This window comes from Meriones unguiculatus, chromosome 11 (assembly GCF_030254825.1).
Source record: "Meriones unguiculatus strain TT.TT164.6M chromosome 11, Bangor_MerUng_6.1, whole genome shotgun sequence".
Classification (NCBI taxonomy): Eukaryota; Metazoa; Chordata; class Mammalia; order Rodentia; family Muridae; genus Meriones; species Meriones unguiculatus.
Window position 1 is genome coordinate 38,224,100 of NC_083359.1, and position 25,291 is coordinate 38,249,390.

The 25,291-nt window shown below is 36.2% G+C and overlaps 1 protein-coding gene across 4 annotated transcripts in view; it reads left to right on the forward strand.

Moving 5' to 3' along the window:
* The window catches only part of Cpeb4 (cytoplasmic polyadenylation element binding protein 4), a 63,295-nt gene extending 38,397 nt beyond the window's left edge, over positions 1-24,898 (forward strand). For 2 of the 4 annotated variants that reach the window (XM_060363888.1, XM_060363890.1), the window contains 7 exons: positions 8,045-8,068; positions 9,682-9,855; positions 13,792-13,881; positions 14,413-14,531; positions 16,899-17,013; positions 19,272-19,453; positions 20,604-24,898. In XM_060363888.1, the coding sequence (XP_060219871.1) occupies positions 8,045-8,068; positions 9,682-9,855; positions 13,792-13,881; positions 14,413-14,531; positions 16,899-17,013; positions 19,272-19,453; positions 20,604-20,831 (932 nt within the window). In that variant the 3' untranslated portion in view covers positions 20,832-24,898. The remainder of the gene's footprint in view (positions 1-8,044; positions 8,069-9,681; positions 9,856-13,791; positions 13,882-14,412; positions 14,532-16,898; positions 17,014-19,271; positions 19,454-20,603) is intronic. The other 2 variants (XM_060363889.1, XM_060363891.1) reach the window with 1 other exon arrangement.
* Positions 24,899-25,291: the final 393 nt, after the last annotated feature.

Here is a 25,291-nt window from a genome sequence, read left to right on the forward strand (position 1 = left end):
TCTTGCCCATCAAAATTGTGACAGAACCTTTTCTCTAAAAAATATTGAGAACTACTTGATTCGTTATTTTTAAATTAATGAAGGGAGTGAATGTGACTCCCATAATGACACAGACCACCTTCATCAAATACTAGCTAGCTTCTGTAGAGCAAATGTCAGGAAAAGAGAGGGTAACCAGAAACTTAGAACCAGAAAGAGGCAGCCCAAGATCAGTGCTTTACATTGCAAAGAGAAAGTCATTATTTACCACCAAGGAAAGCATGAAGAATGGAGATGTATTAACGTTTAAAGTTCCTTCCATAGAGTCTCCTTCCCTGACCCAGGCACTACTAATGTGCCCATAAACCCTCCTTTTGTATGTGCATGCCAGAGAAAGTTAAAGTTCACAGCGAAGGCAAAGGCATCTACTCAACAAAATTTTAAAAACTTTAAAGTAATATATATTTTTGATATTATAGTTTATAATAGGTGGAATGCAGAAGTCTTTTATTTGCTAGTGTGTGTGCACATGCGCGCATATGCACACATGTGTGCACACCTGTGTATTTTTAAGATTTGTTTTTTTATTTTATGTATATGTGTCTGTATGAGTATATGTCACATATGTGTGGGTTCCTGTGGAGGCCAGAAAAGGGCATTGGATTCCTTGGAACTGAAGTTACAGTTTATTGTGAGCTGCTATGTGGGTGCTCGGGAACTGAACTCAGGTCCTCTGAAATAACAAGAATCAGCCATAAGCACTGAGCAATCTCTCCAGTTCTGATTTTTATCGAACTTTCTGTTAATTTCACATCTCTTAATTCTTCTGTCCTCTAAGAATTAATCCTGCTATATTCTCATCATTCCTCAAGCAAGCAGAAACAACAGCAACAAAATCCATCTTATCTGTTTCACATGGCAAATGAGGAAAATGATTGTTATAACTAGGTCTCCATTTAGTTACTACATGAAAATGGTGTCATATGTGGAATATACATTGGTTAGCCACCCTGCAAAAGTCAACAAGAGAGTAGGTGAATGACAGATGCTGGGCCCACTGACTCTTCTGGAAGTATGTACTGTACTAAGACCTCACTCTTGATCATACTTGAATCTCTATATACTCACTACCAAAAATAAAATAATAATAGCAATAAATATCTATAAAATAATGTCACTATGCTAGTCTATAGAAAATTATCATAATATGCTCATAATATAGTGACACAAAAGTGGCTAACCTAAAACCCACCAACCTAGTGGAGATGGCATAAGGAGGACATCCCAAGCAACCTTTACTTTTTCCTAGAATCGAGTTCCAGGCTCAGGCCCAGGTACTGGAAATTAAATGAGCAGAGAGTTGCCATACGGCTGACTGATCCTGGCTAAGTGGTTGGCTTTTATCTGTGTTCATTTCCTCATGAAGTTGTTTAGTTGGATCAGTTGCCTCTGGCTCTCATCATTGTGAAGAGAGAAAAGCTCTCTAGTAGCTTTCCTCAAAGATCAACACATTCAAAATTTTTAAATTCTTTTGTTATGCCTTTATTTTTCTCTCCATTAATGTTTATTTTATATGAATAGTTTATTTTCAGTGACTCTTACTTGGCAAAGGAAAAATAATAAAGATGAACTTTTCCCTCAAGTATTTATGTTTTGAACTTTTATTGGTTCAGAGACTATAGAGGGAGGCCAGATGCTTCATTTTCACTGGTTTTTATAGAGAAATTTTATTATAAAAGTATACTGACTGGGGTTAATATCATCTCAAACAGAAAGATGTGAAAATGAAGGAAACTAAAAAGATATATTAAAAAAAAAAAAAAAAAAGAAGAAGAAGAAGAAGAAACTCTGGCTCCTTAGGCCAGACCTATGAATGTAAAGTCAAGATTGTCATGGCCTCAGGTGTAATATCCAGCTTCAGAGGGGCCAACAAACTAGGTTTTGTCAGATGTGACCTAGTGTTAGTTTTTAGTAGGAAACCAGTAGGATTAGATGCCAATTTATCCATTTGTAGTGAAGAATGAAACTTGTGCCGAAACTAAGAGACTCATTCATTCTCCAGCATTAAAGTCAAATAGTCTAGACGATTGTATAAGTGGGGCCAGGAGAGATGGCTCAGTGATTAAGAGCACATGCTGCCCTGGCAGAGGACCCAAGGACTTACTACTCCCATCTCCAGGGAGATCTAACACCTCTGGCATCCTCAGGCACCTGTACCCATGTGCAGAGACCAACACACATAATTAAATATAAGATAAAATAATTTAAAAAGATATTTAAATCTAAAGCTGTTAGGAAATGAGGACAGTGAGACCTTCAGCACCTTGATTTAGATGTGGGTGTTGGCTGTTCTTTTAGCCATGTTTATAAAACATTCTTGCAAATGGACCACTTCTATAATAAATTGATCTTAATGCACTGATTCTTAGTAGCTTTATTCTTCTGTTAGTTTAGATTTTTAGATGTATTTATTTTGGAAATATTTAAGTAAATGTGCTTACTGAAGACAAGCTCAGAATTACAGAAACCTTCCATCTTGTAGGTTTAAAGATTAAATATAACTAAATCATTACCACACCAACACAATAGATAAGCTAAAATATTTTTTTTTGCTAGAAATATGAACATTAAGATTTACAAAAAGGAGCAACAACAAAGATTATTAAGATGAGTCTATAGGAGTTGTCTGGGGTGCACAAGTTTTTTTCTTTGTTATTTGTTATTGAGATGAATAATGCAAACCACTGCTTTTAAATATAGCTCCCTCAACTTTTCACTGTTTTTAAAAATAGATAATAAAAGCCTGATATCATGTCACTTTATCACCAAGACTGGAAAGGCTGCAGAGGGCTGCTCTTCCTGATCATCATAGTTTATTCAGACTAAAAACCATGTCTATGAAGCACTGTGTTTCTATATCTTCCAGAGCTTTACCTCACTAGTGTCAGCAGTCAGAGCCTTTCCACCCTTTGTTGAGATTAAAAATAAGACTTACTTATACCTCCTACTGAACAGGTCAATATAAACATTTGAATTTTGACTGATTTTTATTATGTAACTTGTTTTGAAAATGTCAAGCAATCTCAGAACTGAGGAAATGGATGTAGATCCTAACTAAATAAAAAGAAAAGGTCCTGAATTTTTTTCCAAGTTATATCATTGCAATTTGCATACACAGTGATAAGGGGCTCAAATAGATCCCATAACTTCTTGTTTTGCTATGTTTTAGTCACCCATTTTCACACTAGCCAGAGTCCTTCATGGACTAGTGACTTTTCAAAGATGTGCCAGTGTAATCCAATCAATCATAATTAAAACTTCTGCAGCACTGTTGCAGAGCATCACACACCTTGCTTCTGTGTTAGTTATAGAAGGTTTGTTTTTTAATTTTTCCTGGGGCGAATTTTTGAGTTTAGATATATTTAAAAATCCAAACTTTCTAGCTACTTTTTGGATTTCATGTTAGTGATTAGTTTGCTGAGGGTCAGTAACAAGCACATAATAGTTTTTTCCTTCCATAATAGTTTTTTCCCACACTTATGGAGTAACTTTTGGGAGGCTATAGAGACTAAAATTCCAAGATCAAGGTATGCTCAGGAGTGATTTTTCTGAGACGTATCCTTGGTATACAGATGGCTTCTCCTTCAGCTGCCCTCTTTATACATCTGCATCCTGGTTTCTTCTTAGGACAGAGGTCATGTGGGATGAGGGTCCACTTAACTTTACCTCTTTAAAGACCATATTTCCAAAAGCTGTCATATTCTGAAGTCTTTAAAGGTAACACTTCAGCATATAAATTTAAGTGTGGGAAAAATTCAACCCATAAATAAGATCTTTTACTATTAAATTTTATGTAAGAAGCACGTATGTTTTATGGTTCTGAAACAAAAGCTTGAAACTTAGTTTCTCAGTTAAGCAAAAGTGCTAAATATGAGCCAGAGTTAACGCTCAGTTTTTTTCTGTGACTTAGTTAAGCACTAAGTTAGATGTTGACTGAAAGACTGATTGTATTCATCTTTATGTTTAAACTTCATTTTACCAAAGGAAACTAGCAGTCACTACCACTGCTAAAAAAGAGAAGTCTGTACTTTTGTTCTATCAGTTTTCCCTTTATTTTTATTTTCAATTCTCCATTGTCTATTATTTTAGCTCTTAGAATTAACTGTTTGAAAGATAAACTTTGGGCACAAGAAATATCCAGAACAACACCAGAATGTTAGGTTTTAGAACTCTTTTATGTAGTTCTTTTCATCTGCTGATGTCTATTCATTTAGAAGCATTAATTGTTTGCTTGTTTCAGAAAAGTGTTGAGACCTGTCTTTTAAAGGTTATCAAAGACACTGTGTCTTAGTGACATGTTTTTAGAATGAGAGAGGTTTGCCTGGAGTGTGAGTAGAAATCTATTAAAAAAGGAGGGTATAAAATGTAGACTATAGTCACATTCTTTGAATGCTACTGTACCAACAAACTAATGTGACATAGGAAATTTTAATTACCAGATATGTGTCCAAATTAATTTTGAAAGTGAATTTATTAAATTAGAGACTGATTATAAAATCATTTAAAACTATTACTTGCATCTTTGTTGGACTACATGTCTTGATCCCAGATGTAGGCACTGTGTCAGCTTTTGGGATCTATCGTCTTTTGTTCATAGATTAATAACTATAAGCTTCAGATCTTTGAATTTTATCTTTGTGTGTGTGTGTTTACTGGTACTCATATCCAGTAATATTTGCTGTATTAAAAAGGGTCACATAGGTTTTTTCTTTCTATAAATATATCCTGGTGTGGCTACTTTCAAATGAGGAAAAAGGAATGCTTATTAAGAAACAAATAATAACTCACCTGTATAATGAAATGTGTGCACAGAGAGAAAGAAACCAATTTTTCTGTACCTTTTTTTTTGCAATTCTAGCCCACAGACTGTTTTACTAGAGGGCATTTGACTATGAATATAAGGCTGATATAAAAACCATCTGGAAGCAGTCCTGTAGAGACATTTTAGAAACAAAGCACTTATCAATAAATGTAATAATAAGGATCCAGACGTTATAGACATTTATGGCCACAATTTTCAAGCATATTTTACTGTTCTTGACTCTTGTTAGTTCTGAACATTAAATCACTGAACACTCTGTAAGTTCAAAGTAAGCAATAAAAATAAAGGTAGAGAGATACAAATAGTATTCATTTTAACTTTAATGGAGACTAGGGAGACTTTTATTTAGCAATATAAACATGTATCTTTTAAAAATCATAACAGTATACCAATACGAGCATGTGTCTGAAAAATCGTAAGTTGACCACTTAGTAACTTTGGGAAAATAAAATTCTTACCACAGTGTACTTCAGCTGACTTAACCAGAACTTTCTTAAAACATGTATATCTTTGTGAATTTTCCTTATTGTCACTCCCTTAGTGTTTGCAAAATATGAAACTACAAGCTACATTTTTTTTATCATGGATTAGAAATCTATGTGATGTTTTCCCCAGGAAAGTCTGTGTTTCAAGTATTTTATCACAGTATGTGTTCCAAATATACCTTGGTATCAGTGGGAAAGGAGTCTAGTTTATCTATGTAGGATAAAAAGGCAGCATTTAGCTTTCAAGTAGTAACTACGTGGATCTGGTTATGTAGACCTGTTCATCAAAGTTTGTTTACTTTTCCACATATGTCATATCAAAATCTACATGCACACATGTACAAAATGTAAGTGGAAATAAAAAATGCATTCTCATTTTTAATTTCCAAACATTATTTTTCAGTACCAACTAGTTTACCAACTTTTTGTTTTACTTCTTAAGTTTTTATAGTTGTAAACATTGAGCACTTGCAACCTATTTTGCCTTAATATGGGAAAAGGTGTCTAATTAGTTTTCAAACATTAAGCCTGGAAGTTTATCATAAATGCCTGTACAGTAACCACTTAATTTTGTGGCACATAAATAAAAATTGAGAATTCACACATTAAAAAGTTTTACAGATACTTTAGTTATTTATCTGTAGCTCTTACTATTATTGAAGGTTTTGAGGTTTTGTTAATTTTTTTAAATGGAAGCTATGTGAGTTTTTATGTTGGCTTTGTATCTTTTAAAAGCCATTCTTTAAAATATCTGTTTTCTCAGAAATTGAAGCAGCATCAGTCTACTTTTAAAGATAGAACTCAGATTCCCAAGTCATTCTTTCACGAACTGCTTTGTCTTTGAAGTGGTTATCTAAACAGAATGTTCTCAAGCAGACTCCCACTTTTGTGATGTCACTTGTCTTTCTAACCTCTGCCTGGTAAGTTGGAAAGTAGCTCTTTACCTGCTAGCCTTGAAGTCACTGAAATGAACACTTACCAGGCTTTTCTTGAGGAAAGTGTTAGTGCTGTTTTAGTCCATTTGCTCAAGTAGTTCAGTGGAATCCAGTGCTATGTAGTAATGGAAATGTATTTTTGTTTTGCAAAATACTCACCTGGTAGTTTTGAGTTAAACTGATTTGTGTTGTGTCCAGAAGACTAAGAGTGAAAGTCCTAGAAGTTTTAAGAGTGATATCTAACTGTGAAGAGCCTATCACAGTGTCCTATTTAAAGCTAGTCCCCAGCCAAATCTCACTACATTCTCGGTCTGAACATGGCAGCACCCTTGCCTGTGCCATGGCAATCCTGATACTCCTTTAAGATCTTACCTGCATTTTATCCCTGCCACCCCCTTTACTTTAAGGTATTTTTCCTCTCCGTCCCTGTTGTACATACTATATAATCAGTAGAAATGTGTTCCCCAAGGACAGTCAAGATTGATGGTGGTGTTATATACTGTGTTTTCTCCTATACATACATACGTACACGCCTGTAATCAAGCTTAATTATAAATGCAGTATGTAAGAGATTAACAATGATAATGAAAGCTAATTTAAAATGCATTGTAATAAATGCGCTATAATAAAGTTATATGGATATAGTCTTTCTCAAAATATCTCAGAAGTGACTGACAGTCAGGTAGCACACACAGCATGAACACATTAGACAAAGAGATGATCTATACCAGGTTCCATAATGCTACTCAGAACTTATAAATTGTATTTCTGGAATTTTCCATTTGATATTTTCAAATTGAGACATACCATTGACAACTGAAACCATGGAAAATGAAAGGGTAAACAGATGTCAGTGTAGCTATAGGCATGGCTTAAAAATGCTATGTGACCCTGTGGTCTATATGATCACTGGTTCCTTGAGGTCAAAGCCTCAGGTTGTTTTATCCACTATGCTTAGCAAGACCACAGGGTCAGGAAATGTTGGGTCAAAGCCCTTGAATAGGGTAAACTTTCAGTGCCAGTTCATTTCAGAGAGAACTTTCCTCAGATCCTCTTGGTCTAAAGTTTATGCTGTTTCTTATGGATTCAATTAATTACCTTTTCTTTCTTTTTTTTATTTTTTTAACTACAACTGACTTGAATAAAACTGTCAAACCTTAAGTTTTGAACATTTGGGACTGGGTAGAAGCTTTTTTTTTTTTTTTTTTTTTTTCCTGTTGATGGTGGCTTATTTGCTTGTGGATATAAAACTGTTGCCTAATGACAATATATAAATTGCCTGAATTTTTTTATTTTTTAAGATTTTTCTTCTATTTGTTGTGGATAGAAAAATACTGTAAAAATGTGTGTTCTGTAATGGTGAAGTCATGAACCCAATATTGATATGTTTACTAAATCATTAAGCATGGAAATATGAGAAAAAATATAATTAACATAGTGGTAAATGGTGTAGATCATTTCACACACAGCCTTAGCTTCATAATGTCTTGGCCCTTGGATGATGACTTCAGCCAAAAGTTTTCTTTAAAACAAGTGAAGTTCAGTAAAGATTGGTGTCTTTGAAGTTCTTTTTTAAAAACTGCATGAAACTGACCACCACTGTCCAATTCTTTGGTTGTTCTTACATAGACCAGGAAATGAAGAATGTGGCCATCTTTCCATTTCAAAAACTCATAGATGAAATCACAGTGGATTCTTTGACAATGTTTGAAAGGTTGTTTTTTGTTTGTTTTTTTTGTTTTTTCTTCTCATTTGACATGCAGCAAGGACTTATGGGCGAAGGAGAGGTAACATCAATGTTTCTCACTTTTGAATGTATCAGTTCTATATGGAGAGGACTCGGGCTCACCCAGTTTATAATCTCTGTGGGGAAGGAGTGAAGGGAAGTAGCTGGGCTTGACGTATACAGAATTGTGTTGGAGTTGGAGCTGTAGACATTCTGACTGAAGAGACTTAAAGAGCTTTGACAAATTAACAAAATGGTGGGGCTTAGGTTTAAATTCTGTTAGATTTTTAGCTTACTTATAGCTAAATATTTGCCTTTTTAACTCCTTAGAAGAATTTAAGAAATTTTTTAAAGAATTGAATCCTTAAAAGCTAGACTTGTCTTAAAAAATATCTCAATTGGAGAGTCATTTATACTTAAGTAATTTTCATCAGCTTGCTTTACGAAGTAAACAGTATACATTTGTTTAGTTTAAAATACAGTGAACTAAGTAAAATAAGTATTCCTATAAATGCTTTAGAAATCAGGGGATTTTAGAGACTTACCTCCTAGATCTTTCCAACTGAACTTAATTTTCTTGTCTGTAATACTTTTGCTATTTTGTATGACCATTAAGTCACTTATATTTAAAATGTGATTTTTTTAAAAAGATCATTCAGAAAGTAATCTTTAATTGTAGAGCCATTTGGGGTCATAATTTACTAATAGCATATAGGACAAATTCGTGACAAAGACACTGTTATTGTCTATGCTCGGGAATGAGACTTACAACCGTGGCAACCAAACGGCATGTGAGCATCCCAATAAAGAAAGAGACTTGAGATTATTTCTAGAGTTACAGTTGACCATTCCTCAGAGAACAACTAGCAGTAAAAAGCAGCCTGAGAAGGGAGAAAGCTTGAGAGAATGCAGCTATCTGTACCTCTGTGCTTCGTTTATAATACAGACATTTTTATTTTCCTGCCAGGTAAGTATGGAAAGACTTACACACATTGGTTTTTCTAGTCTTTTCTACTTTCTTATGTATTCCAGATATTTGTAATTTCAGTTTTTAAGATAGTTTTTCAAAACAGATGACATCGTTGGTAAGCTGGTGATCACTCAGCTAATATATCTTTAGCATGCCTCCAGATCTTAAATGCTGTAAGACTAGAGCTGAATTGGGTACCAACATTAAGTGAGCCTTGATTATATCCTAATAGTTAAGGTAAACTAAAATGAGTGCTCACTTAAAATTCACTTGCTGATTTTAAGTACGTTCTTAGGAAAGTGTGCAGAGGCACACTCTTTTGCTCCATTAAAGAAATTTATGTGACCAGCATTTTATAGCCAAATTTAATATTCTGTGTCCTTGTGTAGGTTGCCATCGGGTACTTGCCAAGGCAGTGCAGTCTGCTGCCAACTGCTTTCAAAGGAGTACTCTCTTCCACTATGCTTCCATTTCACATGCTGAAGCATCTGCATTCCTGTGGGATGCTTGAGTAGCCTCTGTTTAACCATGTGTAGTCCCTCTGATTCAGTAGACTTAAAGGTGATAACAATTCAAGAGCATAAATGATCCTGTAGTGAGCAAATAAAAACAGCTATCTTAAGCAGCTCATGTTTTATCTGGTGTGTACTAATTAGTAGCAAGGAGCCTTTCCTATTAGCTTTCTGTTCTGCTCTCTGTTTCAGGTCAGTCTTCATTGTTTCCCATGGAAGATGGATTCCTGGATGATGGCCGAGGGGATCAACCTCTTCACAGTGGCCTGGGTTCACCTCACTGCTTCACTCATCAGAATGGGGAGAGAGTGGAACGGTATTCCCGCAAGGTGTTCGTGGGTGGATTGCCTCCTGACATCGATGAAGGTATATTCAGAAAGGACTGTGTGAAGCTGTGTGCCACTTGGTGGCCCATGGGGAAGTTATACCTAGGGTTTGTTGTTGTTATAGACCCTGTCATACCTGGCACTGCCTCTTCAGTCTTGCTTACCTTGTTCTCTTGTCCTGTCATCTATCATACCATAAGATTAGTTGCAGGAAGAGGAGCAAGATTGTGAATATGAGCTGAAGCAAGGATCAAATTCAAGGAAAAAGAAGGAAGATATCAGAGAAGATTTCCCAAGGACTCTATTATAGACAATATGGCTTTAACTGCTCTATTCTGTTTTGTTCAGTTTTATTGTTTTTTTTTCTTTCCTACCTCTCATTGTTTCAAGCTTTCAAATTTTAAATTAAGCATGAACTTTAAAAAATATATACTCTATACTTGTACAAGAAAGAGAATCTTAAAAGTGATTAAATTATATATAATATATATATATAAATTATATAATATATATATATATATTCATCCAGCAAACATTTAGGTGTTCTCTAAACAACTGCACTGTTCTTCAGATTATTTATAGAAGTAAATAAGAAGGTCCTTTTTTGCAGAATCTACATTCTTATGTGGGAAGGTACATAAAAAGTATGTAAACAGAAGAGAAAATGTCAGAATAGTGTTGGAAAGCAAACAGTGTTAATGGGGTCTAGCATGCAAGGAGTCTTCTTAGATTGGATAGCTAAGGAAACTCACTTTAAGGAAGTAAGATCTGAGCTAAGACTTGAGTCGGTAGCCAGCCATACAGGGACTTGAAGGGATCAGTTATCCAGTAATATTGAGATCATTTCTGGGTTTCAGCAACCGTAATAGAAATCACAGGGGCAACCTGCCCTGCAATCATACAGTCTTGGGTACCTTGTTTCTTTTATCTTGTTTTCCTGAGTGGGAAATGGAAGAAACTAATTCATATCGAGAGCATAGATTCGATTCTGTAAGAGTCTGTAAGATCTAATAATATTTAATCACTGTCACTTAGACTGAGATCAAGTTTATCAAGCTTCTAGAAGGTTATAACAAACACACTTGTTACATATCTTGATAAAACTGCTGAAATTTCATTTCCATTTACACTCATTCTCCATACCATTCTCAGAATGCAGAGTTTGAAAATGCAGAATTGTGCAGTAAAAATTACGGAATTTCCATGGAATGTGGGATAAGAGGCAGATCATTTGAAATTGAATAAGCTTTGTACCTGAAACAGGAACAAAACCAGAATTAGTACTTGGATATAACTTGAACAATCCAAGCAAGTTAGGTAGTCCAGTGTGCTATGGCAGTGCCCCTAAAGCAACAAAGTTAAATGCTGCTTGTGGTCATGGAAATATGGTAAATAGATAATGAACCACTGAACACCTGAGAGGGTGCCAATAGCCAGCCCTCAAAGCTGGTTCCTCCTCTCTGGCAAGAGAGCCTTACATGTTGCATTTGGACTTGATTTTCTTAAGCTGGACCTGAGAGGGTTCCAGCTTTGCATTACACAAGCAAAAGCTTTCTCTTTCCTACTGAGGATTATAGTTAGTTCTCCTCTCACCATCTAACTCACCTTGCTCAGGAAAAGTCACTTACGAACCAGACAACATCCAAGTTAGTCTAACAGCATTTTCCTGTGAGTCAGTCTCATTTGAACCAAATTGTACAGCCAAAACGGGTATAGCAGAATAGACTGCACTATTTCACAGCTGTAGGGAGATTAAAACAAGGGAAGGAACAAGACTAGGGAAAAAACATGAAAAATTGGAGTTGCATTTGAAATAGCAATATGTTTGTTGGCTTTTAAAATATATAGGTATAAAAACATTTATAAACATATATATATATATATATAATTCATTTATTTCCCAGCTTTATCTACTGAATACCCTCTAGCTATGAGCATATGGGATTTTCTCTTTGCTGCTAACAGGAACCAAGACTTCATTTTTAAAAAGCATTCCATATGTTGACGTGATTGTAGAGGTGAGACAGGAAAACAAGATTTGGAATACCTTCCAAAACCATAAAGTATGGAAGTGCAAATAACAGGGAAAGTTCAGAGGTCTTGGGAGCTCTCACTGGACCATTCATGGAAGAGGGGGGGAGGCAGAGATGTGGATAGAGAGAAAAAAGAGAGATATCAAGCATTAATATCAAGAATCAAAATAATTAAAGAGAGAACTGTTTTAACCTGTTGAATAAAGTAGGTTGTGTGGATATAATAAACAACTAGAAGAAAAAAACAGAGCTCTTTCATACTATATCATACTGATGGGGAAATGTAGAAGGAACAGTGGAAACATCATCAACATTTAGCAGCCATTATGGTGGTTACATATCTATCATTGGGTACCTTCTAGTAGGTGGCATGACTAATACAACAGGATGCTGGTAGTAGGTAACACGGTATTCCTTACAAAGTGCAAAATGAATACAGAAAGGAAAATGGTTTCTTCATAGAGAAACCAGGCAGAAGCCAAGTGACCCAGATCACTGTGAGGTGGCACAACACCACTTGGTAATATTTGTGTTTGGGATATATAGCATGAAACTGGTCATAAGGAAGCCGAATAAATATCCAAATGAGGGCACTTCTAGATGGAAATACTATAAAGCAGGCTGCTTATAAACACCAGGAACTTTTCGTAGTTCTGGAGGTTGGGAAGATCAGTGTCAAAGCATTGGGAGGTTCCTTGCCTGGTCAAAGTTTTGATACTAGTCATTACTGTAATCTTATGATAGAAGTGGCAAAGGAGCTCCCTGGGACCTCTTTTATGAGTAAATGTGCTAACTACTGTTGATGGGGCTTCTGCTCCTCTAACCTAGGCTTCTCTAAATTCTCCCAACTAGGGATTTGATTTCAGCATGAAGATTGGGGAGCTGGAGTGCACAGACACTAAGTCTATAGCAGCATGCTGTAGAACAGTGGTTCTCAACCTTCCTAATGCTGCTAGGAAGCTTAACACCCCTTGATACAGTTCCTCGTGTTGTGGTGACCTCCAATCATAAAATTATTTTCATTGCTACTTCATAACTGTAATTTTGCTACTGTTATAAACCATAGTGTAAATATCAGCCATCTGATATGCAAATGGTCTTAAGTGACACCTGTGAAAGGGTCCTTTGACCCTCACCCATAGGTTGAGAACCACTGTTATATAGAGTGAATGTGAAAAACTGAGAAGGGCTAGTGCTAAAGGGATATGACAGTTAATGCAACATGTGCTCTAGATGAGACTCTCGATCAAGTGAAGGTTCAGCACTGGAGAATAATTGTATTAGTATTTCTTTCCTGATACATATAGAGTTATAAAAGGAAGCAACCTTGCTTTGAGCTGATACCAACCATAGAATTTGGGAATTATAAAGCATAATGTCAATAAAAGATGATGGATGGGTAAATTGCTTCATATATGTATCTAAATAGAGGGTAAAGAGGAAAAGGAAGAAGTTGAAGGCAGATATGACAAGTCCTGAGTATGATGAGTACATGGTAAAGTATATAATACAAGAGCTGTTTGTAACATTATTGGAGATAGATTTTTATTAAAGGGGAGAACAAGAAAATCAGGTGATGAGGAAAAATGGGATGCAGGTAATAGAAATGTGAATCGTGAAAGAAGATAGAAAGTTAATTGTTTTCAAGTTTTATCTCTGTCAGGTTGTTTTTTCCTTTTTTGTGTGTGTGTCCTGGATAAGTATATAAAAATGTAATTGTAATGAAAATTTGAAACCGTAAGTGAAACTCCACAGCTTCAGAATGTGTACTCCAACTGCTTAGGCTTTCACTGAGACGTGTAGACTTTGGGGCTTTGAGTGGCCACATTATTCTATCTGTGGGACAGTTTTATTTGTGACCTCATTACAGTAAAGTGATTTTATATTACAAAAACTTCTAAAGCTGATACATTTAAATCTACTATTTTGTTGTTTTTCATTAGATGAGATCACAGCGAGTTTCCGACGCTTTGGACCTTTGATTGTGGATTGGCCTCATAAAGCAGAAAGCAAATCTTATTTTCCACCAAAAGGTAGTTCTTGAGATTTCAATATTGAAGTACATTTTATTCTTAGATTGTCTAATATTGAGCATTTTCATATATGCTTACTTTCAGTGCAAAAGTTTTATTGTTGAATTTATATTTTCCTACATGTGTTTTTAAATTTTCTACCTACTATACTTTTAATTCAATTTTCATTACACATTACAAGATGTTTCCAGATACTTCCAAAGTGGAGCTGGTGATCAGGCTCAGTACTTGTATCATACCTGACAGAGTTCTGCCCTTCTGGACCCATGTGGTGAATCAGGAGAACCAGCTCCTGCAAGTTGACCTTTGACTTTCATGCAGGAGACACACACATGCACAGAGAGAGAGAGAGTTTAAAAAGATGCTACCAAAATGAGCTATTGTAGTGTTCAGAATTTTAGTAGGAATCTTGTTTTAATTTTTCATATTTTCTATTTTTTCCTTCCTTAATTTTAGTTTAAGCTTTTTATCCTATGCATGATAAAGAAAGCAAATTATTTAAGTCTTTACTTTCTGTTTCTTTCTTTCCAGGCTATGCATTCCTGCTGTTTCAAGATGAAAGTTCTGTCCAGGCTCTCATTGATGCATGTATTGAAGAAGATGGAAAACTCTACCTGTGTGTATCAAGTCCAACCATCAAGGATAAACCAGTAAGTGTAGTTTAGTGTGTTTTTCAAAATACAGTTTAAAATTTTTATATAAACTACAACTATTCATTTTTAAAACTGGATATCTGTTTCATATATTTTTATCATTGTGTTTTCTATGTCAGCAGTTATTTCATATACAGAATTTTATTTCTGAAAAATCCTGTAACTCAGTTCCAAATTCCATTGTACTTTCCCTTGAAAGGTCGCACTCTGCAATAACTAACATCCTCCACCAATTCCGTTCTAAAAGTACTTTTATGGATATATATTATTGTTTATTACATACCCATTTCCAGAAACCATTGCATTAAACAAAATAAACTTGGTGGAGTAGGGAAAAAAAAGATTACCTTTTGTTTATGCTGCCATTCACCTGCTTTGTGTAAAAACATCTTATGGTTTCTACTTAAATTTATATGTTTGAAAACAGAATATAACTATATGTATTTTTTGCTAATTTTAGACATGGATACAATATTTAGATCACCTACCATCTTCCTCCAGCTTTTAGAAAACACCCCTCCACAATATTCTTCTCACAACTACATCATCCTCTTCATTCTTCTCTTCATCCTCCTCCTTCTAATAACTTAGTCTAATTAGTATTGTCCGTGTGTGTGTGTGTGTGTGTGTGTGTGTGTGTGTGTGTGTGTTAGAGCCATCCTCTAGAGCATGGTCAACTAACTGAGGGCCATACTACTGTCTCTCCCTTAGTAGACAACAGCCAAAAGCATTAGAGATGGGGTCCTATGAGGTTCTCCCCTACCCGTGTTGGAATTGTGACTAGCTTGATCTTGTGTGCACAACCATAGCTGCCATGAGTTGGTATAGACACTATTTTTTAGCATCTTCCCCAACCTCAGCTCTTACAGGCTTCCATTCCCTCTTCCTCAGTATTCTTAAGCATTTGAACGAGGGAGTGTGAGATTGGTGGCCCATTTAAGTGAGTACTTTACATTCACATATTCACTGCACTTTGACCAATTGCGAGTCTCTGTATTAAACACCATCTTCTGCATAAAGAAGCTTCTCTGGTGAGCAATATGATATGCTTAATCTGTAAGTATGAAGATAAATATTTAGAAGGCAGTTTGATACTATGTTCCTTTAGTAAAATAGTAGTAGGTTCTCCTCTAGAGCCAGTGACCTATCCAGCCACAGTTTCTTGGCCCAGTTAATGGTATTAGGCATGAATTCTGTCTTCTGAAGTGGACTATGAGTCCAATAGAAAGCTGTTGGTCACTCCCATAACATTTATGCCACTATTACACCAATGAGCAAATCTGCCAGACAGGTTGTTATTGTAGCTCACAGGTTCACAGCTGGTTAAGACTGTTGATGACTTTTCTTCCCCAGCAGCCTACAAAGCACCTTCTAGTCTGTAAGTGGGAAGGTTTAAATGGAGAAGAGGATGAGGGGGGTAGGCCAGAGGAGATGAGTGGCAATGGGGCTAACATTGGGAGTATTTGAAAACATTTAATTTGTAAACCTAGCATATGTATGTGTGTACTTATATATATGTGTATATGATATACACATAGAGAGAGAGACAGACAGACAGACAGTGGTAAGGAGGGAATTAGAAGCCATAGGTTATGGCAAAAAGCCCAATGCCAGGTGTGGGATACCCCTTCCAGTTGAGTTGTTGGTTGGGGGTCCCAGAGACCCCAATACAGGCTTTTGCCATTGCTCTTGGCTACCCACGAAAACTTGATGGTAAGACCTTATTGCTAAAGACATCATACACTCACAGTACAGCAAACTGGCACACATAGGATATACAAGCCTGCACTGCCAGGCCTGCCTTAGGTACATTATTCTTGATTAGGCTAATAGGCTCTAAAGTATTTATCAACATAATACTGCTCAGTGGTTAAGAGCACTTGCTGCCCTTGCAAAGGGCCTGGCTTCAGGTTCCAGCACCAAAATAAATAAAAATAAATATTTTTTAAAAATTTGCAAGTATTAGCAATTTTTACTTTAAAATAGCTTTTGGAATAATGTAACAGATTCATTGGTATCAACAGTAAGCTTATATTTCCTGGAAATATGCTGAGTCCTATTTTATTTAAATTTAAATTGACATAGATCCTATAAGGCTGGGTAAAATATAGGTTCCTAGTAAACTGAAAAACAGATAATTAGTTTGTAGGTAATTAAGGATGTATGGATGTGTGAAGGGATTGGGCTTATAGTAAGTAAACAATTCATGGAATGTTTTACTCTGAAACGAAGAGATGGGTTTTTTTTTTAAGCCTTTTATTTTTATAGCTTGATTGATTTATAATGAACTGGAATGTTGTAAAATACTTTGCAATAATTTTGAACCTTTTTTGATGTGAGCATTTTGCTTTACACACTGTGTAGGTGCAGATTCGACCCTGGAATCTCAGTGACAGTGACTTTGTGATGGACGGTTCACAGCCTCTTGATCCACGGAAAACAATATTTGTTGGTGGTGTTCCTCGACCATTACGAGCTGGTATAAACAGATAAAAATCCCTGTATCATTAGTATATGAAATGTAAAGATCTTCAGCTAAAATACTCCATGAGCTTTGAGTTGTGTGTGTGAGAGAGAGAAGGAGAGAGAGTTCTAGAATCCAAGTGTTTGGGTTAGAATTAATGTATTCTGTTTCTTACTAATAGTTGAGCAAACCTGGACAAATTATGTAAATTTCCCAATTCTCAGTTCTCTCAGCTGTTAAATGGAATCAAAAGTACATTACTTTATAGAGCTGAGGATTAAATGAAATAACTGATTCAGAGTGCTTAGATGTAGTACTAAAATGCTCCTTATTGTTACTGTCATGTATCTTGAAATCCAAAGCCCTTTGTTGAGATGTACAGTTTTTCTTTCCCATGTCCTCAATTTCTCAGCAGCTGTTTACTGAGTGCTTAAACACAACTGCAATCCAACATGTTTTTAGAATATTAACTACAAAGAAATTATATCCCCAACTTACTTAAATAACTTGAGGTTTAAGAGTATAAGTGAGATTAAAATAAAATTTTTTGTTTTTAACATTTCATGGAGAAGATACATTCACTATTTCAAGTTTTTAAAATAGAGTATCTTTTATTTATTCCCTACAGTTTTACATATGTAAACAATGTATCTTGATCATATTCACCCCAGCTTCCCCTAGGCACTTCCACCAAATTCCCTTCATATATATACATTTTTTTTTCTTTTTTTAACCCACTGAGTCCCCTTGGTGCTGCCTACTGGTCTTGTTGACCACAGTTGTAGTGAGTTCATGAGTACAGTGGCCATGTCATGCCCAGGAGACAGCATTTCACAGTGTTTCTCCACGCCCTTCTATTCTTATATTCTTAATCGCCCCTCTTCCATGATGTTCCCTGAGTCTTGTGGGAACAGATGGCTAGGCATCCCATTTAGGACTGAGCACTCAGTAGTTACTTATTCTTACTTTGAAGAGTTATGAGTCTCTGCATTGGCTGCTGCCTGCTGCAGAGCCAAGCATCTCTGGCTAGGTTAAGGGCAAGACTAATTCACATGAATGAACAAACTTTTGGGAGACAATTTGACAACATTTAGTACAAAGCAAAAGTGGTAGGTTCCCCTTTGGGCTTGTGACCTCCCATGCAGTGGGCTTTTGCCCAGGCTTACAGTACTGGGAATGAATTCCCTCCTGTGGAAAAGGCATCAAATCCAACCCAAAAGCAATTGGTTACCTTACTACCTTTGTGCTACACTAAGCACCAGTGAGCATATGCTATCTGACAGGGTGATATAGCAGCATCCAGGGTTCACTTCTGTGTGATACCATTGTTGGCTTTCTCTCCCATCGGCCTTCATGGCACCTTCTGGCACTATGAAAACTAGCCAGTATGTTGTCTTCAGCAATAGAGTTTGCTAGGTAGGTATTGTGGACAACCCAAGAGCAGTGATGATGGTCTTTTGTTTAATGGACCTCTCAGGTACCATTGTCAGTAACTCAGAGAGAGGTTTCCCAAGCCTGGTTCGAGATTTTCATTTACTAGTCATTATCTTCTGTCAGAAGTGTTATCCACCCATGCAAGGTAGCTATGTTGAAATTCCCTTTAATTTTTTTTTTTAGTGTTTTTTTTAAGATTGTATTTATTTTTATGTTATGTGAATGGGTGTTTTACATGCATGTATGTCTGTGTACCATGTGTGTACAATGGCCCCAGAGGCCAGAAGAGGACATTGGATCCCCTTGAACTGGAGTTACAGACAGTTGTGAGTTACTGTGGTTGCCGGGAATCAAATACAGGTCCTCTGAAAGATCATCCAGTGTAAGATGTGCTAGTAAATAGCTATATGTAAACTAAGGTACAGGTTTTGATGGTGAGGAGAATCAGAAGGGCTCCCAAAGAATAGACCAGTTAATTTTCTCATGTTCAATTTATAGGAACCAATGCCTTGCTAACCAGTACAGACATGATAGTAGTGCAGCCCAGAACAGACAAACCTAGGTGCGAGGACTGGTGTGATAGACAATTCATCTTGGAACCTCGGTTTTCTCAGAAAATTAATTCCAGTTTTATGGATTGTGAAAATTAAGAAAGCACATTGTAAACTGGTCAGCTCGTACTTAAACAGTGTAACCTAGCAGAAAAGTTATTATAATAATGATTTTGATTTTAATAATCATTATAATAATGTAAACTCAGAAGTTCCAAAATGTTTTTTAATGAGACAGTAGATGAGCCAGATGAGTTTTCCTGATTGTCTCTGCTCTTTTCTTTCTAGTGGAGCTTGCGATGATAATGGATCGGCTGTATGGAGGCGTCTGCTATGCTGGGATCGATACTGACCCTGAGCTCAAATACCCAAAAGGAGCTGGACGAGTCGCATTTTCTAATCAACAGAGTTACATAGCTGCTATCAGTGCCCGCTTTGTTCAGCTGCAGCATGGAGAGATAGATAAACGGGTAAGTTCTGAACTGTGTTTGGAAAGTTCTAAAAATGGTGCACCATCTAATATAAGCCCAGCGTTGGATGTACACTGGTCCTTCCTTAGGACTGACCCTGTTAGCCAACATTCTATGGCACTGTCCTCTAAAGTCTTCATTGGTTGATTTTATTACACTTTTTTCAATATGAGCTATGAAAACAAGTCAGTGGTGTTTCACACCCAATTATTCAGACCATGTGTATTCACTGTCAGTGGTTATTCTCTAGTGTGAATAAAGGGAGAGCTTGTGCTATGGCTACAGGTGACAGGGGCAGGATTTGCTGTAGCACAATCACATGCCTGCTTGCTCTTCATTCAGACTACCTTGTCAATGTGAGTTTCAGAGCTGGGGGCTCTCATTGGAAATGCTTAGGTTCGGCTCTCCATAGTGAAATCCTTGGGTCACTGCTCAGCCCTTCTCTAGATCCTCTGCAGAGTATAGGACTTAAAGCCTAATTGCCCTTCCTTGTCCTGCACAAGTCCTAGAGTTCATCCAGGAGTTTCCCAAGACCAAGAATCACCAGTCTTGTAGCTGGTGAGGAAACAACCAGGTCATTTTAACCCTTGAGAAGCTCAGATAATGGCTGGCCTATTGAACACTGGTATAGACCCAGTTCTGTAAAGTCACTTCTCACTTTTAGATTCAGGTAAACTATTCTCATCGGCAAAGAAGGAAGTGATCCACATCATGTTTTACCTGAGTCCTCATCACCAAATGAGGACACTTAGAGAAACCACCAGGCAGGCTCAGCAACTACTCAGAAGTTTGAGAGGCAAAAATTAGGCATCTTCTTACTCAGTAAACCTTGAAATAACTATTTTGTGAAAGATGGAAGCACTTAGATGATTTTGTTTAAATTATACCAGTAATAATAATTTCTGATAAAATTCTTCTTTTGATTTTTGTTTGTTTGTTTGAAACTTTAACAAGATAAGCATGTAAAATTATAAATATAAACGCTTTATGAAAACTATTTAAAATGGATGATTTTCATTTCAGTACACTTACTGAAATGAATCTCTATCCCTTCTGTTTGGGCACCTTGGCACAGGTAGGTTGAAGTACAGGATAAAAGTGTACTTACACATGGTACCAAAATGCCGACTTCCTTATCTCTTCATTGCAGGTGGAGGTTAAGCCATATGTCTTGGATGACCAGCTGTGTGATGAATGTCAAGGGGCTCGTTGCGGGGGTAAATTTGCTCCATTTTTCTGTGCTAATGTTACCTGTCTGCAGTATTACTGTGAATATTGCTGGGCTGCTATTCACTCTCGTGCTGGCAGGGAATTCCACAAGCCCCTGGTGAAGGAAGGTGGTGACCGCCCTCGGCATATTTCATTCCGCTGGAACTGAAGGATGGACAACTCCAGAGCTCATTTGCAGGCCTCAGAAGAAGTGCCCTCTTCTGTTAATTTCAACCCCTCCTCAGCCTCTTCACGCTGGCATGTCCTGTGCAGCAGTGTGTAACTAACAGTAGTAGAATGAAAAGAACAACCTACAACATAGGTATTTTGTAGACTTTCGTGTCACTACAAACAGTATGTTTAAACTCCTTTTTCATGCCATCATGTTGCATGCAAGTTTGGGTTCTCTTGTTTTGCTGGAAGCCAAGAGGATCCAAACTTGCTGCAGCATTTTCTTAGAGGAGAGAAATATTAACAGAGAAATGAGATAATATTTTGGGTTTTTAATTGCTGGTAATGATATAACATATAAGAATACTTTATTGAGATAATCACCAACAGTAACACTATTGTGTATTCTGACACAGTCTCCCCCAGGGAAGTGCTCTTGCCGTTTCTTTTCTTTTCTTTCATTCCTTACCTCTTTTCTATCCCTTTTTATTCTTTAACAGCAATGGAGGAAGTTAACCGTTATTAACAGGAAAGAGTATGTCAGAGCAAGCAAATGCATGAGCAAGATTGAGCAGCGTAACCGTAAGAGCTTTGAGGCTGAATACAGCTTGATCATGCCTCAAATACTTAAAAATAAAGTAGGCAGAGCTGAGTTTGTTTTCTTTGAAATAATTCTTAAAATTCCGAATGTAAGAATTGGGTGACTTTACTACTGAGGGGAGTGTGTTTATTTATTTAACTGACTTCCTAATCACAGCCCCAGGAAACCTACCAAAGCTAGATTAATGATATCTGGTGGGAAAACAGAAGAACAAAAACATAAATTTTATTTTTGTTGTTATATATAAACTATATCCTAATTTACTAACAGTCATCAGGTGTCAGCCTTTGCTCTCCATTTTGACATTTTAAAACAACATATCTAGACATACCTCAAGGATATCATTTTTGACTTTGTGTTACACTACACTTGTAGCCAAAACTGGAAGATTAAAAACAACATACAAATTGGCTGCCCATTGGCTTTGTTTTCCATTTGAAGTTACTTTAGAATCTTGTAATTTAGTTGTAACATAGAAAACGTGGGGTGGGGGAAGGTTAAAAAAAAAGTCAAGTAGTTGCAAAGTGTTTTGCACTGTTGAACTAAGTAATTGTGTAAATCTGTGCAAAAGTCTGTATGTTTATCTTACTCTTCCTATAAGGTACAATAACATACACTTTCCAAACTTAGCATGGGACATAGTGTTTGAAGTGCCAACTTCATCAAGTAATGCATGCTTTATTATAAATACAACCCTAGCTTTGAAAGATGTTCTTAAGTTATGAACAGTATGCTTCGGGGGTATATTTAAAATAGTCTCTTGAAGCCCTGGTCATGGAAGTAACTTTTGGTTTAATTGACATTCTCTTATTAAATGCCCTACCGTAGCTCAAAGGGTTACTATCAGTGTGCAAAGCATTTAACAGCAGCAGTCTAAGTGCAGCCTTGCTGGCTGTGCTGCCAACAGTACCATCTTGGGTCCTTCAGAACCAAAGACTTGCCCGCAGTGCTGCCACCACCTGGCTGGTGGCCCCTCTGCTGTCTGTAGGAAATGCAGCCCTTTATTTTTAACACAGGCTTTAATGAACTACACCTGTTAAGTTCCAAAGGTCAAAATGGAGGCACTTGCTGTCTAAGAGTCCAACAGAGAGAGAGCCACTGTCAAAGAATCCCCTGCTAACAGAACAGCGAAGAGCCACGCTAATGGAGGGTACTCTCATGTAGCTGGTCAGGGACGTTTTTCTTTTCTCCTGAACTACATGATTCTAATTGGAATGTTCCTTTGCCTCTTTTTCTTCCTTTAATGCTTGTAGGTGGCTTGGGGTGTGCTATTGTGCTGTTCCTACTCAGTAAACAGGTGTGATGAGTTAACAAGAGCTAACACTGCTTGAGAACTAGCTTTGAATGGTAATTTCCCTTTGTACATGGCCTGCTGAATCTCGGTACAGTGTTTTGTAGCTGACTTACTTTGTCATGCACATGATGTATATTTGTTATGCACTACTTTTGTATATCTTGTTTTTCCAACAGTGAACATTTTTAGGCACACTTTTCACTGACGGGATATCTCTTTATGCAATACCTCAATTTTTCATATTGCAAAGAGTAGCTTTTTGTACTTTTATTACTGAGAGATCTTCATATACTTCATTTTTTAATATAAATAATTTTAATAAATTTTATTTTCTTATATTCTGCTTTTTATACATTTCAGTGCTCTGCATACATTTTAAATTATGAGTGTTGTGCACTGGCAATGCTATTTTAGAGTCTGCAGAGAAGAGAAAGCATGTTGCTTAAACATCCTTCCCCAGCACCAGCTATTGGTGTACCTATAATTTAAGAAATAGTCTATGTAAAGTCACAAATTAATGAAAAAAATTCGCATGAAAATGACAAGATAACACTGTAGTTCCTAAAAAAAATTAAATGCATAAGCATAGGGTAGAAATTTAAAATAACAAAATTGTCTACAGCTTCTTACTAAGTTTTTTAAATTATTCATAAAATGCAGACATTTTGGGTGAATGTTTAACCATTTTTAATCTTAATTAATTGATGTTACACGTTTGATTCAGAGATGTCTGCTCTTTTAAATTCTATATAATAAAACAAAATCGCCTGCCACAGGACAGGTTTGTAATGTTAGTATGCATGACTAATGTAAGAAATTGTTATTCTGCTAATATTTACTTGTGATTGTGTGACAAGCGTGTTTACAGATGATTTGGTTCCACTTCTTTACAGGGCATAAACAATGATTATCTATTACTCTGAACTTTATGATTACATGTCCTTCAGATTACATGGGATTGTAGTTGGGAGTTACCATGTAACTCAAACATAATTAACATGTAATTAGTTTACAGGTTTTAGGGTATCACTTCAATTTACCAAGCATGTAGTTCTAGCGCACTAGCATGGCACCAGCCATGTATTTACAATGTAGTTACAGAGTAATTACATGGTTATTTTTGCAATGTAAAATAAAGTGTTTCTGATTATTTTCTATGTAAAGGACCCCCCCCCGTCCCCGGCTTTGGTATAATATATATACTTCTCCATACACAGACCTCTGCAGAATGCAAAATAAAACTTGCAGTGAATGAACTTAGCATTTTATGAGAGTGCTGTTGGAAAGACTTGATAATTCACCCCTTTTGTTTTGAAGAGTTGAATCTTCTGTTAAAAGGTGATTTAAAACTTGAATGTGATGAATTGTGGCAAGCTCACTCCAGTTATGTGCAATACTTATCTCACACTTTGGAAGATCTTTGCAGTGTAATTCTTTGTTTTTAATTGCAGACATTTAAAAATGTCATTTTCTACTGTTAAGAGTAATCCTCTTTCTTGCTGGTGTTTCTAAAGAAAAGAATCAGAAATCAATCTTTCTACTAATGTAAATTTGAGATTATTTTTAAAAATGGAATAAAAGAGGTTTTGGTCATTTGCTTTATTTTATTATCTTATTTTAAAGCTACTGTGATTGATAGCATTGTAAGAATTGGGACAATATTGTATTCAACTGTTTTATTTTTTATATTTTTAAAATTTAAAGTATAATTAGTTTTTATAATTTCATCAGATTTTTGTTATATTTTTTTGGAAGTGAAACTTTTAGCAAGTGGGTGTCTAGTTTTTACTAATCCCTAATTTTTCCAGTGTATTGCTCATATTATCAGAAGGGAACGTTATTTAAGTGCGTCAGTTAATTGTACTACTTGGCTGAATTTCCATATAGTTTTTACTGTGTATGGGGAGGTTGTAGTATTTATTCTAGCATTTTAAATAAGGGTAATTCATTTTTTTTATTAAAGTCATTTTCACGTTAAGTTCCTATTTTTGTATGTTCTACTCTTAAGTTATATAACACAGTTCCTTTTTTAAAAGAGTTCATTTGTTGAAGTGCTAGTGGAAAATTAATGTTATTAAATAGTTTGCAAATGACTATTTATACCAGTATGCATATAATTTTTAAATATTTGTAATGTGAGATGTTGAATGAATAAAACTTTTAACTCAGATTTTCTCGTAGTATACTTATTTCTTTTCAACATAAGTAGGTCCTGTGGTTGGGAATACATTTTTAAAATACTAGGAATGTCCTGTTGGGCCCTGGCTGAACAAACTAGTATAAAAAGTGTTTAGTCATCTGAGCGCTCGTGGCAGGCGTTCCTGGCTTACGAAAGCTCTAAGAGCTGGCAGCTGGCAGTTTATATGACTGGTGACTGGGGGTGGGGTGTATCAGCCTACAATCTAAGCCTTCCTTCTCCCTCCTGGAGATTGAACCCAGGACCTCCCGTGTGCTAAGCACATGCTCTACCACTGACCCTCATATCTAGTCTCAAAACAAGTCTCCTTTGTCTTTGAACTCTTTGTTCTTTCAGAGACTGACATCACAGGCTGTGGCCTCTGGG